The following is a 14496-nucleotide window of genomic DNA, read 5'->3' as shown; positions in this document are numbered from 1 at the left end:
CTGGTGGCCGTAAGCAACGGCTCGGCTTTTCTGAGCCTCCATTATTTCACCTGTAAAATGGGAATCATTGCCTTGGCTGTGGGCCCAGGAGGCTGCCCCAAGACTTGGGTGCCAGTGCCACCCCCTGAGCTGAGGGCCCTCGTGTCCAGATGTCTCCATCTGACTGTGTGTGTGAGAGCCTTAATCCTCCCTGGTCAGGAGGGAGGACTGAAATGGGCTGCACCTGTACCCTGGGGGCGGGGGCTCCTCGGGACTGAGGCTGCCTGCCCCGCAGCGTGGGCCACTCTCCAGGGCACCGGGACCCAGCTCCGCGATGCCCGGGCCAGGAAGGAACAGCTGGCAGCCCGAGTCCGGGAGGTGCAGGCCATGCTGGCTATGGACACAGGTAGGGTGGGTCTCCTTCCTGCCCCCGCCCTCACTGCTTGTCCCCAGAGCTGAAGAGACACCTGCCCGGATAGACATCAGCCAGCCTGTCCCGTAGGCTCTGATGGGGGACATGTTCACACTTGCACCGTCCGGAGCGGTGGCCGGGGCAGCTGAGGGGGGCCCCTGTATGGGCAGCTCCAACCCTGGGGACCCTCCCCAGCCCTGGGGATCCGCTTCTGGTCGGAGACAGACGCCAAACGAACGTAGCCCCGGGCAGCAAGTGAAAACTGGAAGGGGCAGGGAGCGCGTGGAGAGAGGTGGCGCGGGGCAGGCGGGAGTGTGCGGCAGGGACCGTGGGGCATCTGGGGGAGGGGGGAGGTGGAGGCAGCAGCAGAGGCCAGAGTGGCTGGAGCTGAGGGCTCGGGGGCCGGGGGGGCGGGAGGGCTCAGGGCAGAGGAGGGATCCCTGCCGACTCGAGAGTCGACCTTCCCTACAAGCCTGGGTTGGGGCCACGGGGACTCTGGGAAGGGGGGCGCTCGGGAGAGATGGTGTTGGCGGGGGTGGGGGGTGGCCATGGGGAGGCGGGGCTGAGCCGACACTGGGTGACCCGGCTGTGGCGGGAGAGGCTGGCGCAGGAGGGCCGTCTGGGAGAGGACGGAGGCTGCGTTTCCACCGCCCTGAGGCTCTCACGAGATCGGGGGCGGGAGTGACATCCCTGTTGCTGGTCTTGGCAGGGGGGTCTTAGTGGTCTACCCAGATGGGGATGAGGCCCCCCGATGGTCCTCGCTTGCCCCCCGCTGAGCCTGCATGCACACTGCTCGCCGCAGACGAGACAAGCAAGAAGATAGCCCACGCCAAGGCCGTGGTCACCGAAGCCCAGGACACGGCCACCCGCGTGCACTCCCAGCTTCAAGACATGCAGAAAAACGTGGAGCGGTGGCAGGGCCAGTACAAGGGGCTGCAGAGCCAGGACCTGGACCGGGTGGTGCTTGACGCAGGCCGCTCAGGTGGGCCCTGGCGCGCGGTGCCCTGACAGAGGGTGGGCCGCGGTGGGGAGGCCAGGGGCTCAGGGCTGCCTCCCCCCATCCGCTCCCCCCCCCCCCCGCAGTGTCCACCCTGGAGAAGACGCTGCCACAGCTGCTGGCCAAGCTGAGCCTCCTGCAGAACCGTGGGACGCACAACGCCAGCCTGGCCCTGTCGGCCAGCATCGGCCGCGTGCGGGAGCTCATTGCACAGGCCCGGGGTGCTGCCAATAAGGTGGGTGTGAGTGCCAGGGCTAGGTGGGCGTCTGGGAGACCAGGAGGCAGACGCTGATGGGCTGCACGCCCCCCACAGGTCAAGGTGCCCATGAAGTTCAACGGGAGCTCAGGGGTGCAGCTGCGCACCCCTCGGGACCTCGCCAGCCTCGTCTCTTACACTGCTCTCAAGTTCTACCTGCAGAGCCCAGAGCCGGCGCCCGGCCAGGTCGCCGGGGACCAGTTTGTGCTGTACATGGGCAGCCGCCAGGTAGCGGGCGGGCTCGGTGGGCTGGGTGGAGCCGGGCGCCAGGTCGGAGCGGGCGGCCCACAGCGGGTCCCTGTTCCCCTGAGTCTCGTGCCACTACAGGCCACCGGCGACTACATGGGTGTGGCTCTGCGTGGCCAGAAGGTGCACTGGGTGTACCGCCTCGGGGAGGCGGGCCCCACAGCCCTCAGCATCGACGAGGACATCGGTGAACAGTTCGCAGCCGTCAGCATTGACAGGTGGGAGGCCCGGCCCCCACGGTGCTCCCCCCCACCGCCAGGCGTGGCCGCGTGTCCACACCTCCCTCTCTTACCTCTGCCCTCAGGACCCTCCAGTTTGGCCATATGTCTGTCACAGTGGAGAATCAGATGGTCCAAGAGACCAAGGGTGATACGGAGGCCCCTGGGGCCGAAGGGCTGCTCAGTGTGCAGCCTGATGACTTTGTCTTCTACGTGGGAGGCTACCCTGGCAACTTCACGGTGAGCCCGGTGCGGCCTGGGTGCGCGGCCACCCTGCCCTGCACCCCTGTCCGAGGAAGTCCTGCTCAGGGTCTGGCTTCAGTCCGTCGCGCTGTAGCCCGAGTTCCTCCCCTTGGGTCTGTCCTGGGCGGGGAGGCTCCCTGACCGTGCGCTGTGCCCGCAGCCCCCCGAACCCCTGCGCTTTCCCGGCTACCGGGGCTGCATCGAGCTGGACACGCTGAACGAGGAGGTGGTCAGTCTCTACAACTTCGAGAAGACCTTCCAGCTGGACACAGCCGTGGATAAGCCTTGTGCCCGGTATGTGCGGCCTGAGCCCCCCTCACCCCGACTCAGCCCACCCTCGGCTGACCCTGCCCGCTCTGACCTGCAGCTCCAAGTCGACCGGGGACCCCTGGCTCACGGACGGCTCCTACCTGGATGGCTCCGGCTTCGCCCGCATCAGCGTGGAGAGCCAGCTCAGCAACACCAAGCGCTTCGACCAGGAGCTGCGGCTTGTGTCCTACAGCGGCATCATCTTCTTCATGCAGCACCAGGCACGTCCTCCATCCTCACGGCCCGGCCCGCCAGCCCGCCCGGCCCACGCTGACCCTCCCCTCCCCCCCAGGACCAGTTCCTGTGCCTGGCCGTGCGGGAGGGCAGCCTCGTGTTCCTCTACGACTTCGGCGCGGGCCTGAAGGAGGCCGACCCGCTGCAGCGCCCGCCGCCTCTGACCACGACCAGCAAGGCGGTAGGGCTGGGCTCGGGGTGGGGGCCCGGCGTGGGAACGGGCAGGGGGGTCGCAGCTCGCCCTGAAGGTACCAGCCCGCGCTGGCGCTTCCCAGATCCAGGTGTTCCTGCTGGGGGGCAGCCGGAAGCGCGTGCTGGTGCGCGTGGAGAGGACCACGGTGTTCAGTGTGGAGCAGGGCCACGCGCTGGAGCTGGCCAGTGCCTACTATCTGGGGGGCGTGCCAGCCCCCCAGCTGCCCCCGAGGTGAGCCCCAGCCCCGGCGGGCGGGTGCGGCGGGCAGGGCCCGGGGGAGGCCGCCCCTGACGCTCGTCCCGCGGACCGTCCCCGCAGCCTGCGGCGGCTCTTCCCCTCTGGAGGCTCGGTGCGCGGCTGCATCAAGGGCATCAAAGCTCTGGGCAAGTACGTGGATCTCAAGAGGCTGAACACAACGGGCATCAGCTCCGGCTGCACCGCCGACCTGCTGGTGAGCCCCCTCCCTCCCCCAGCTGCGCGCCCTCTCCGGCCACCGCGGGCCCTCACAGTCGCCTTGCCCGCAGGTGGGACGGGCCATGACTTTCCATGGCCACGGCTATCTGCGCTTGGCACTCCCCAGCAACGCCGTGCCCGTCACGGGCAACGTCCACTCCGGCTTCGGCTTCCGCAGCAGCCAGGACAGCGCTCTGCTCTTCCACCGAGAGTCCCCGGTGCGTCCGCCCGCCCCCTCTGGGGCAGCAGGGCGGGGCTGGTGGCCCGAGGGAGGGAGTCTGGGCCCCCGGCCTGGCCCACTGACCCAGCCACTGTCCCCAGATCGGGCCATGCGAGGTGTCCCTGCAGCAGGGCCACGTGACCCTCCGGCTTGCAAGGACTGAGGTGAAAACGCGACGGGGCTTTGCCGACGGGGCCCCCCATTATGTCACTTTCTACAGCAACACCACGGGGTGAGTCCGGCTTACCTGGCCTCTCCAGGGAGGGGGCGCAGTAGAGCCGGGGGGCGGGGGGCAGGGTGGGGGAAACACTGCTCTCCCCGCCAGGGTCTGGCTCTATGTGGACGACCAGCTTCAGGAGATGAAGTCCCACCTGGAGCCGTGGCCCAAGCTCCAGCGTGAGGGGTCGAGTCAGCTCTTCCTGGGGGGCTTGCCCAAGTCCAGCGCCCTCCGTAACTTCAGTGGCTGCATCAGCAACGTATTCGTGCTGCGGTGAGCTGAGTGGGCCTCGGGAGGGCTGGCGACGACCCGCTGGCCCGGCCCGGCACTGACCCGCGTGTACCCCCTGCCCTCCGCAGGCACCTGGGGCCTCAGCGCGTGCTTGACCTGCAGCAGAACCTGGAGGGCATCAACGTGAGCTCAGGCTGCGTCCCGGCCCCTCACACCCAGGCCCCAGAGCAGAGCCCGCGAGGACTGCGGGCCACGGTGTCTCGGAAGGTGGGGACGTGGGGCTGGGGTAGGCAGAAGGTGGCCTCCATGCATTCCTGCATTCCCTCATCCCCATCCGACCCCCCAGGCCTCCCGCCGCAGCCGGCAGCCCGCCCAGGACGCTTCCTGCTCACCAGCCTCGCCCCTCAGGGCCATACGAGATGCCTACCAGTTTGGGGGTCCCCTGTCCAGTTACCTGGAGTTTGCACACATCCCGCCCCCCACCAGTGACTGGTAAGGCCAGGGGCGGTGGTGGGGAGAGGGGGCTGCTGGGGGGAGGGGGGCAGCCCGAGGCTGATGCCCCCGCCTGGCTTCCAGGTCGCAGCTTTCCATGCTCATCCGCCCGCATGCCCCCCGAGGGCTCCTGCTCCTCGCTGCCCCGCTGACGGCCAGCAGCCCTTCCCTAGCCCTCTTCCTGAGCCACGGACGCTTTGTCGCTCAGACCGAAGGCCCTGGGCCCCAGCTCCGAGTCCAGAGCCGCCAGCGTTCACGGACTGGCCGGTGGCATACAGTGAGGGGCTGGGGAGAGGGGACGCAGGGGCGGGGCGGGGCGGGGCGGGGCGGTGGCCCTGGGAGCTCCCATCCTGATGTGCCTTCCCACTCCCAGGTGTCTGTGCGTTGGGAGAAGACTCGGATCCAGCTGGTGACGGACGGGGTCTGGGCCCAGAGCCAGGAGGGGCCGGGCCAGCGGCACCAGGGGGAGGAGGGCCCCCGGCCACACACTCTCTTTGTGGGGGGCCTCCCTGCTGGTGGCCACAGCCCGCAGCTCCCGGTGAGAACCACCTCGCCCCAGCTTCCCACCCCTGCCCCGCTGGACATTCTCCACCCTCGTCAGCACCCCCGGGACCTGACCCAAGTCACCCCCCTGTGCCCACACAGGTGGCCATCAGGCGCTCCGGGTTCAGCGGTTGTGTGAAGAGACTGAGGTTGGACGGGCAGCTCCTGGGGGCTCCCACCCGGGTGGTGGGGGCCACACCCTGCTTCTCAGGTCCCCTGGAGAAGGGCCTGTTCTTTGCAGGCAGCGGAGGAGCCATCACTCTAGGTCTGTCCCCTGCTGGCGTCCCCCAGTCCCCTACGTGCCTGGGCTGGGGTGGGGGGGGTGCCTGGGGCCGAGGCCTTCCTTCTCTCACAGCCCCTCCCTGCAGACACCCTGGGGGCCACACTGCCTGACCTGGGCCTGGAGCTGGAGGTGCGGCCCCAGACAGCCACCGGCCTCATCTTCCACTTGGGTCGGGGCCTGGCGCCCCCCTACCTGCAGCTGCGGGTGCTGGGGAGGCAGGTAAGCAGGTTGGGCCACAGCCTCAGGGCGAGATTGGGGTTGGTAGGGCCCGCCTGACCCCCTGCCGCCCCAGGTCCTGCTGCGGGCAGACGATGGTTCAGGCGAGTTCTCCACACTGGTGACGCTCCCCGAGGCACTGTGTGCCGGGCAGTGGCACCGCCTAGCAGGTGAGCTGGGCCCTCCTGACCCCACCCCGCTGGGGGCAGCTGCCGACCCCTGGGGTGGGGGGGCGGGCAGGGACTCTAAAGCCGGAGCAAAGGGGCAAAGGGCCCCTGGCCCTGTGGCTGGTGAGGGGCCCCCCCGCCCCGGCCACAAGGAACCTGTGCCCGGCAGTGACCAAAGGCGGGAACAGGCTGCGGCTGGAGGTGGACCTGCAGAGCAACCACACCCTGGGCCCCGCGCCGGCCGCCTCGGCTGACGCCCCGGTGCCGCTGTACCTCGGGGGCCTGCCTGGTGAGTGTGGCCTCGGCCTGGGGGCAGGGGGAGGGAGGAAGGCTTCCCCTGGGGACCAGGCACCGGGGTCACCCTGCTTTCCAGCCCAGCGGGGAGACCGAGGCCTGGTGGGATGCCGGCCTCTGCTCCGACCCGTCTCCCTCCCTCCCCCACCCCCAGATCCCTGGACGCGGCCTCCCGCCTACCGCGGCTGCATGCGGAACCTGGTGGTGAACCAGGCCCTGGTCTCCTGGCCTCGCGCTGCGGGCGTGCAGGGGGCAGTGGGGGCCGGCGGCTGCCCAGCCACGTAGCACAGCTGCCCCTCTGGGACCCCAGCCACCAGCTGCAGCAGCCAGGAGAGAGGGTCTTCAGAGCCCCCAGGCCCGGAGCCCCCAGGCAGGCCGCCCCATCGGGCAGGGTCCTGCCCCCGGAACCCCCAGCCCCTCCACACAACTTGCTGACACCACCGCCCTCGGCCGACTTTTTAGATCAAGTTTATGTATGTTTGCTTATGTAGACTCCAGATTCTCCGGGCGATGAGTCTTATTTCTGGGAATGGTTTAAATTATGTCTGACTTTCTAAGGGAAAGGGTAAAACACTGCAAAATGGGGGTTTTATATTTTTTATCTTTCAGTTTAATTATGAAATTTCCCTGCCACCAATTTTTAATGGGAGATCTGTAAGTCATTCGTCCCTGCTTCTTGAAACAAAAATTAAAGTCACTTCTGTGTAACCGAGTGTCGACTTTAACTGGAGGAAAAGCAAAGCAGTCCAGCGGGTCTGGAGGCCCGAGGCGAGCAGGGCACTCACGTGGGGAGCCCCTCCCCCAGCACGGCTGTCCCTCAAAAAGTCAGTCAGTCAGAACCGGGACCTGGAGGGGCTTCCCGCACCAGCTCCCGTCTGGCTGATGGCTGACTGACTGACTGACTGACTGACTGATGATGATCGATAGGGGGACGGACGGGGCCGTCGCACCCCACCCCGGGCACGCAGACAAACCAGAGTTGGCAGATAAAAGAAAAGACTTTTATTGATTAGCAAGTTGGGACAGAGGGGAGCGGGGTGCGATCACTAATGCCGCTACCGAGGCCGCACGAGCTGGAACGCCGCCCTTCCGACAGCGGCGACCGAACCTCTTAATCTAAGCTCATGTCCTCCTCCTCCTCCTTCTTGCCCTTGCCGTCGCCCTCCTGCTGCTCGGGGCTGGCACTGTTCTGCATGGCTTTGGCAAAGGCTTCCACGTCTAAAACGAAGTGAAAAGCATGAGGTGACCTTCCGAGACCCTGGCTTGGCCCTGCTGACCGGGGGGCTGGGAGGTGAAAACCAGATGGAGGCCAGGGCCAGCGGGACAAGCCGCCTCGCGCTCCACAAATGAGGAAGGCCTTTGCTTTCAAATGCAAGGAGAAAACCACCTCTGCCTCAACGGTGGCAGAGAGGCGGAGGGGCAAGTACTTACCGCCCTTGTTGGCGGCCTCCACGGCCTCTGCGGGCAGCCCAAACTGGCACATGAGGGGGCCCAGCTGCCCCGAGGCCAAGGCCGCGCTGAACATGCCCAGGGCCTGCAGGGAAGAGCCAGGCGCCTGAGTCCACGCAGAGAAGTGGGGGAGCCGCAGGGGCAGGGGCGCTCAGCGCTGGGGGACCGTGCTGCAGTGGGCAGCGGCCCCCACTCCGAGCGCACAGCGGGGCGCCCGGGCCACGCGTCTACCTGCTGGAACTGGGGCGAGGTCAGCGTGTTCTGGATCTCCTCCGCGGTCTGCGGCAGCGACTCCCCGGACGGCAGGTAGGGCAGCAGGCGCTCCTGGACATCCGCGTTGGCAAGGATGGGGGCCATGATCTCGGGCGTCAGCACGCTGGCCAGGTCCACTAGGGCACAAGCAGGCGGCCATCAGCGGCTGGGGGCCAGCCCAGATGCCCACTCAGGAGGACAGTGACAGACTCCAAGCTGCAGAACTGCCGGGCGTGGTGAGGTGAGGAAGAGGTGACACGTGCAGGGCAGCAGCTCGGCCCAGGGACATGCTTGGGCCCGTGCCTTGGAAAGCCAGCGGGCGGGCAGGGGGCAGCAGGCACCTTCACCCCCCAGCCTGGAGCCGAGGAGCACGTGTTACCTTGCTGGCCGCCTCCTGGCCCGGCCGGCACGTTCATAGTGGCTAGAATGCTCTGAAGGTCGCTCAGCTGGATGGGCTGGGTTGGGCTGGCTGCCGTGCTGGTTCCATTACCTGAACTGGGCGCGGGGCTCGGGCTGGTCGTTGAGGCAGCTGCTGGAGCGGAGGGGGCTGGGGTGGCGCGGGTGGAAGAGGTGGTGGAGGACGGGGTGACCGCTGCCGACTGGCTCCGGGAGCTGGGAAGAGCGAGGCCAGCACTGCAGCTTCTATGCGCCCACCAAGGCGCCACAACGCGTCGGTCCTGCCCCAGACATCCTCGTGCTGCCAGGACCCCAGGAAGAGCCTGAACCACGAAAAAGGATGGACCCTCCCCAGATGCCTATTTTGTCCTTCGGCACCTCCTACGTCCGGCCCCCATGAAGGAGGGGACACTCGGCCACGCCAGAGTGCGCGGGCGTGAGGCTCACCTGGACGAAGAGCTGCTGGCTGGAGGCCCTCCGCTCCCCAGTAAGCTGGCCAGGCCCGGCCCCGTCAGCGCCCCCAGGCCACCTACCAGGAGCAAGGAGACGCAGCTCAGACACCACGCCCAGCCGGAGAGCCCTGCACCCCCGCCAAAGAGCAGAAAGGCCCCGCACTGAAGCCAGCGGGCGAGCAGGGGAGGTGGTGACCACAGCGGGCCTGCGGGGGCCCAGGAGCAGCGACTACTCAGGTGCGTCCTGGCCGCTGAACCTGCTAAATCAGATCAATTCTCCATCCCGTGACCCTACTAACGCACCTGGGTTCAAGGTAACATGGAGTTCAAATCCCGTACAAAGTAACCAGCGTTTCCGAAGTGTCCCAGAAACACAACCCGAGCCCGACAGGAGCTGGCAGCAGGCAGGCCAACCCAGGAGACCAGGGCCCCGAGCACGCGTCCTCGGGCCCGGCACCTCAGCCAGCCGTGCTCCCCTGAGGTACGGAACTGGCTCCTCCCCGGAGGCCCTGGAAGGCCTTGCCCACCCAGCTCCCAGGTCAAACCCTAAGGCAAACCAGCCCCCTCCCCAGGGAGGCCAGGGCACAGAACATTCCCAGGCGTCGCTCAGAACCGATCAGAAGCTGCAAGTTGCCCAACTCCTAACAGAGGCTCCCGTGGGCCCTCGGCCCCTTACCCAGCCCTCCGAGGCCGGCAGGTCCGATGAGCTGCATGAGCTGGCTGTGGCTCATGTTCCCCAGCAGGCTCTGCAGGCCGCCCTCGCCTGGAAGACACGAGGCGCTCAGGCCCGGGCCTCCAGCCGTGCGCACACCCGCCGCCACGGTCCAGGCGCCGGCCCCCGTCTCGGCTGCCCCGGACTGTGCGGCGAGCGTCCCCCGACACGAGCCGGCGCAGCAGGGCTCGTACACCGCTTCACCACGTGGAGATGGGAGCACCGAGGGGGAACTGCCGAGAGGAGCTTCTAACCTGGACACCTCTACGTCCGTTTAAACGCCACTGGCCCGCACCACCAGGGATCCACGCGGGCGGAAACCTACTCTGCCCTCACCGCACATCCGGGAAGGTGACCATTACCGCCCAGTGCAGACAGCTCGTGGCCTCCGCTCCCACTCGCCCCCAGGGCTCCAGGCATCGGCGGGTTGTTCAGATACTCGTTGACCTTCCGGCAGTGCTCCTCGTCCTGGTCCGTCTTGGGCTCCTGTGGGGAGGACACGGCAGCAGGCGCAGCTGAGCGGCCCACCCAGCAACAACCATGCTGACGAGGGGCCTGAGGCCCGGAGAGGTGGCCACCCGTCCGCGGTCACAGCAAGGAGAGGCCCCGGCGGGGTGCACGGGGGCAGCAGCCCGATGTGCCCGCTGGGGCTGTGCTAACACCCGTTTTACAGGTGGGGAGACGAAAGCGCTAGGAGCGCTCAGCACAGGGCAACGCCCTGACCCTCCAGACGCGGTCCTTTCCGCGACGCTCTAAAACCGCAAATCCTTCAACACGTGTACTGCCGTGAAATAACCCTGCTACCACGCCGCTGTCCACAGGCCAGCCCGTGGCCCTCCAGGGTTAGCTGGGCACTGACTACGGGCACCCCCAGAGCTGCGAGACGAAGCACCCACGACTCACTTCTCCAAGAGCCACCGAGCGTGTGTGCAGCGGGCCTGCAGGGTCACGGGTGGGGGCGGGGGAGGCACACAGACACAGCCCTACGCTCAGAGCAGAGGGGAGCAGAAAATGCACAGGGTGGTGTGAGTCTGACAACTTTTCTTGGCGAAACTGTGGAGAAACAAGCTCTACACCAGCGACTGGCAAACCACGACCCCATCTGTGTTTGCAAATAAAGTTTTACTGGAACATGGCTGCGCCCATCCATTTCCTTCCCCCCCAGGGCCACCGTCACACGACTTCAGCAGGCGTGACACAGCCCATCCAGCCCACAAAGAGGAAAACCTTTCCTGCCCTGTTCTAGAAGGTACTGGCGGGAACGCAGCAGTTCAACCTCTGTCAAAAACTACAAACGCAGGTGCATACCCACTGCACGAGCAAGTCCACTTCCAGTGGGTACGAGGACGGCCTGGTGCACTGCCACCCAGAGACCCCCAGAGCACACCACGGGAGGAGATGCAGGACAGGGACACCACACGGGCTCACCCCTGCTTTTGGTCCAGGCTGCTCATGACCCTGGGGGGAGGGGCCACTGGGAGACGAGCAAACCACAGGCAGAGACAGGACCCAGCCCGGACATCACTCCTGGCGGTCAGCCAGGGAATTCCATCCTCGAAAGGGCACCCAAAGCCCAGCTACAAGTGTCCGGACTCTGGCAGAGCCTGTCCCCAGTGCGCCGCACCACAAGGCAATACACTGGAATCCTTAGGTTCCATGGCAAGCGTGGTCAGCACCAGCTGGTCTGTGAAAGCGAATCCTACCATCCGGTGAACAAGCTTCTAACCTAATTTTATGACAGGAAGAAAAGACAAAATGCAAACAAAACCTACTTACCTGCATCCAAAAGAAGAGCCGTTTGGACCCTGCCTTGAACTTGAGCACGTAGACCCTCCCGCTGGGGCACTGAGGCACGCGCTTGAACTCACAGTCGTCGGGGAAGATGATCAAATCCTACAGAGAGCAGCAGATGAGCAGAGTCAACTCCACGAAAACAGCACTGCAGAGCCCCAGAACCTCCAGGAAAACAGGCTGGCCCCTGTGCCTAAGTGCGTGCGGGTGAGGGGAGAGGACATGGGACACAGACGGCAGCAAGTCGCCAAGCCCGTCACCAGCAGGGTCTCTGCAGGGCAGACAAACGAGGACCTGAGGCACCGTACGAAGGTCATGAGGGCCAGGAGAGGGGCTCGGTGCTGAACAGGGAAGGAGGGCTTCTGGCGCCTGAAGGATTTTTAACAGAGACGTTTTGGGAGCAACATTCCAAGATGAATTAAAAAGTCCACTCTGACCTGCTCTCGAACCTAACGAGAAACGATTTAGTCTGCAGAACAAAGAACACTAAATAAGATGACTGCTAAAAAAAGCTTTCTGGAGGGCTGTAATAAAGGTTAGGATTTTTACATGGTTTCTCCAATTCCAGGCACCTAATTTTCAGTTTTAAACATACATACACAGATGGGAGAAATCTATATAATCATTGAGACTAGGAAGCCCCACAGGCAAAAGAAAACAGCTGATGAGGGCACTAAACTAATGGATCCACGCATCCCACCAACACACTCCAAAGTGTGAAACAGCTGCTCTGTGCCCAGAGCATGGTGCCCTCCTGTAAGAACCACGCTGTCCTGACGACCCGGACGGGAGTCCTTAGGACGAGGTTCAGGCTCCCAGACACTTACGTCTTCCACGTTCCCCGATGTCCTGTCTTTCCAGCAAAAGTGAATGAGGGAGTCATCCGTCTGCTGAATGTACACAAGCCCTTTCCGTTTATCTGGGGTGACCGTAGTTCCTTTCAGTGACATCTTTCCGGCCCGAAACTCCACCAAATACTTGTTGGAGGACCCACGGGAGCCTGGCACCAGGCTTGGAAACAGAGCGCCTGAAGTCGTCATCCTGAAAGAGGGACCAGCATGCAGAGCCGGTCACTACCGTGGACCTCCCAACTACGGTCACTACCGTAGCACCTCCAGATGCTACGCTGGAACTGGAACGGGCAGAGGGAAAGGGCCTCTCTCTGAAGCCCAGGCTGTCCCCTGCTGGGAGCAAGGGGACAGGCCTCAGCCGCCCAACAGCTGCTGCCGAACTCCTCCTGGGGTGGACCGACCCCACGGTACCTGAGCCCGTGGAGCCAGGTCCCCAGCTTCTCGTGGTCCTCAAACAACGAAATTTACCTCTGCATCTAGACCCCATCACAGCGGGAGACCCTCGCCAACACCACCTTCCGTACTTTTTAAATAAACTGTCCTTTAACCTGCAGCTCCGAAAGATTTAAAACCTCTAGCTGGGCAGGCACACCACTAACACACTGAATGGGAGACCACACTTGGGCCTAAACCTAGTTTCCATCGGACACACCGCCGGTAAACTGCAGCGCGGCCGGCTCGCTCCCTTCGGAGAGAAAACCCGAGCACCTGGGGAAACGCAGACCCGCGGCCGGCCGACCCGCTCCCACCCGCAGGCCCCACCGCCCGACGCCCTCGGCTACGGCCGCGGCAGGCCCGGGGCGGCGGCTGAGCTGCCCCAGAGTCAGGCCCCTAGAACGTCCGCCCGCGCTCGGCCCCCGACCCGGTCCCCAGCCTCTCCGGCCCCCGCCGACCCGGCACCCGCACGGGGGCCGCCGAAGACACAGGCCCCGCCCCTGGCCGCCTCCGTAACCGTCCCCGCCCCCGGCGACCCCGCACCTGGGCCGCGCCGAGACTCGGCAGAGAGGCGCCGTCACGGATTGCTCTTCCTCCTCGGCGCCTGCCGGGCCCCGCCGGAAGCCCCCGCTTGCCCCGCCCCGCCTACCGCTCTCGCCGCCGATTGGGCCCCTTCCGGTGAGGGACGGGCGCTGGCCCGCGGGCGATTGGCGAGGGTGGCCGCCCATCGCGCCGCCAGACCCGCCCCCGTGCCGGCGGCTCTCTTCCGGCGGAAGCGGGGGCCGTCAGCGTGCGGGCCAGAGCAGCCTCTATTGTTGCTGTGTCATAGGGGCGCGGCGGCGGCCCCTGGCGGCGGCGCCGGGAACGGCGAGGCGGGCGCGGGCCGAGCGGTGGGCATTGGACCCGGGACCCCGAGACCGCGGGACTGGCCGAGCGGGGGGCACCTGCGGGGAGCGGGGCGGGGTCTCTCAGGTTCGCGTCCCGGGGGGAAGGTGACCGACTGCAGTCCCGGACGCTGCCGCGTGGGCCCAGCGCCCTCCGGACGAGCGGTGGTCTCGTGGGGGCGCGTGCGGCGCACAACGCGGGGCTTAGGCAGTGGTCCGGCCCCGCGCCCCCAGACCCCGCTCAGTAACTGCCCCCCATCCTCCCCGGGTCCTGGGGGTCCCCCAGACCCCCTATAACGGTGACGACATGGCTGCCCCCCTATCGTCCCCTGGGCCCTGGGGGTGGTCCCCCAGCCCTCCCCCACAGTAGTGATGACATTACTGCCCTCCATCCTCCCCAGACCCACCTATAACAGCGCCGTCGCGGCTGCCCGCTCATTCCCTGTCTGATGTGTGCAGTCAGAACAGAGTGAAGGCAGCTGCCCTCCACAAACTTGGACTAGATAAATGTAAGGCACTGCCCTCCCACTGCTTTTGTTTTCCCCATCATTTACATCTCTGTACATTTCTGCAGAGCAGAACACACACAGCTGGAGCAATGTGCCCTCCCAGCCCCACACTGACAGTGACATGTGACTCCCTGCTCCAGGAGTGCCTGATTTACTATCAATCTGTGTGTACGTAAAATTTGTTTTTAAGCTTTTTATGAAAGGTATAAAAGTGAAAAGTATTCTTTTATGCAACATTGTTTTTTTTATTCATGTTGACACATGTAGCTCTAACCCATCCATTTTAACTCCTGTATGATATTCTGATGGATGGAATACCACAAGTTCTGTATCCATTGTTTTGTGATCTAAAGATTCACTAATTTTTTTTTGTTACAGAAAATCGAGCTGTTTTTCATTTTAAAATATTACTTGTGTTAATAAGAAATGCGTTTGTTATTTTTAAATTAGTTAATATTTATTTTAAAATGTCTAATGTGGGGGCTTCCCTGGTGGCGCAGTGGTTGGGAGTCTGCCTGCCAGTGCAGGGGACGCGGGTTCGAGCCCTGGTCTGGGAGGATCC

At 65.0% G+C, this 14496-nt stretch overlaps 2 protein-coding genes across 4 annotated transcripts in view; one reads left to right on the top strand and one right to left on the bottom strand.

Annotated features, from left to right (window-relative positions):
* The window catches only part of LAMA5 (laminin subunit alpha 5), a 53846-nt gene extending 47281 nt beyond the window's left edge, over positions 1 to 6565 (top strand). For all 3 annotated transcript variants that reach the window (XM_057528298.1, XM_057528299.1, XM_057528297.1), the window contains 23 exons: positions 275 to 385; positions 1194 to 1373; positions 1475 to 1623; positions 1702 to 1872; positions 1972 to 2108; positions 2195 to 2348; positions 2512 to 2645; positions 2719 to 2881; positions 2953 to 3075; positions 3170 to 3318; positions 3406 to 3538; positions 3612 to 3758; positions 3862 to 3992; positions 4086 to 4250; positions 4337 to 4475; positions 4555 to 4700; positions 4785 to 4977; positions 5074 to 5238; positions 5346 to 5508; positions 5612 to 5745; positions 5819 to 5912; positions 6079 to 6198; positions 6358 to 6565. In XM_057528298.1, coding sequence (XP_057384281.1) covers positions 275 to 385; positions 1194 to 1373; positions 1475 to 1623; positions 1702 to 1872; positions 1972 to 2108; positions 2195 to 2348; positions 2512 to 2645; positions 2719 to 2881; positions 2953 to 3075; positions 3170 to 3318; positions 3406 to 3538; positions 3612 to 3758; positions 3862 to 3992; positions 4086 to 4250; positions 4337 to 4475; positions 4555 to 4700; positions 4785 to 4977; positions 5074 to 5238; positions 5346 to 5508; positions 5612 to 5745; positions 5819 to 5912; positions 6079 to 6198; positions 6358 to 6488 — 3332 coding nt within the window. In that variant the 3' untranslated portion in view covers positions 6489 to 6565. The remainder of the gene's footprint in view (positions 1 to 274; positions 386 to 1193; positions 1374 to 1474; positions 1624 to 1701; positions 1873 to 1971; positions 2109 to 2194; positions 2349 to 2511; positions 2646 to 2718; positions 2882 to 2952; positions 3076 to 3169; positions 3319 to 3405; positions 3539 to 3611; positions 3759 to 3861; positions 3993 to 4085; positions 4251 to 4336; positions 4476 to 4554; positions 4701 to 4784; positions 4978 to 5073; positions 5239 to 5345; positions 5509 to 5611; positions 5746 to 5818; positions 5913 to 6078; positions 6199 to 6357) is intronic.
* Positions 6566 to 7190: 625 nt separating this feature from the next.
* Positions 7191 to 13226, bottom strand: ADRM1 (ADRM1 26S proteasome ubiquitin receptor). Its single transcript, XM_057528300.1, has 10 exons — positions 13085 to 13226; positions 12083 to 12296; positions 11241 to 11357; positions 9827 to 9950; positions 9429 to 9515; positions 8748 to 8829; positions 8284 to 8516; positions 7884 to 8041; positions 7635 to 7737; positions 7191 to 7421 (listed from the first exon to the last, which is right to left on the bottom strand). The coding sequence occupies exons 2-10, from the start codon at positions 12293 to 12295 to the stop codon at positions 7315 to 7317; spliced, it is 1224 nt and encodes a 407-aa protein (XP_057384283.1). The 5' UTR covers position 12296; positions 13085 to 13226; the 3' UTR covers positions 7191 to 7314.
* Between the last annotated feature and the right edge of the window lie 1270 nt (positions 13227 to 14496).

This window comes from Balaenoptera acutorostrata, chromosome 15, assembly GCF_949987535.1.
Source record: "Balaenoptera acutorostrata chromosome 15, mBalAcu1.1, whole genome shotgun sequence".
Classification (NCBI taxonomy): domain Eukaryota; kingdom Metazoa; phylum Chordata; class Mammalia; order Artiodactyla; family Balaenopteridae; genus Balaenoptera; species Balaenoptera acutorostrata.
The sequence above is the reverse complement of the archived record's forward strand: the minus strand, read 5'-3'. Positions and strand labels throughout refer to the sequence as shown.

What these genes read in the sequence shown, in the direction of transcription:
- ADRM1 (XM_057528300.1), bottom strand. Translation starts at nt 12,295, where the DNA reads ATGACGACTTCAGGCGCTCTGTTTCCAAGCCTGGTGCCAGGCTCCCGT. An exon ending in CATCGGGGAACGTGGAAGAC is followed by an intron (nt 11,358 to 12,082) that starts GTAAGTGTCTGG and finishes TGCTCTCTGTAG; the next exon opens with GATTTGATCATCTTCCCCGA. An exon ending in TGCCGGCCTCGGAGGGCTGG is followed by an intron (nt 8,830 to 9,428) that starts GTAAGGGGCCGA and finishes TGCTCCTGGTAG; the next exon opens with GTGGCCTGGGGGCGCTGACG.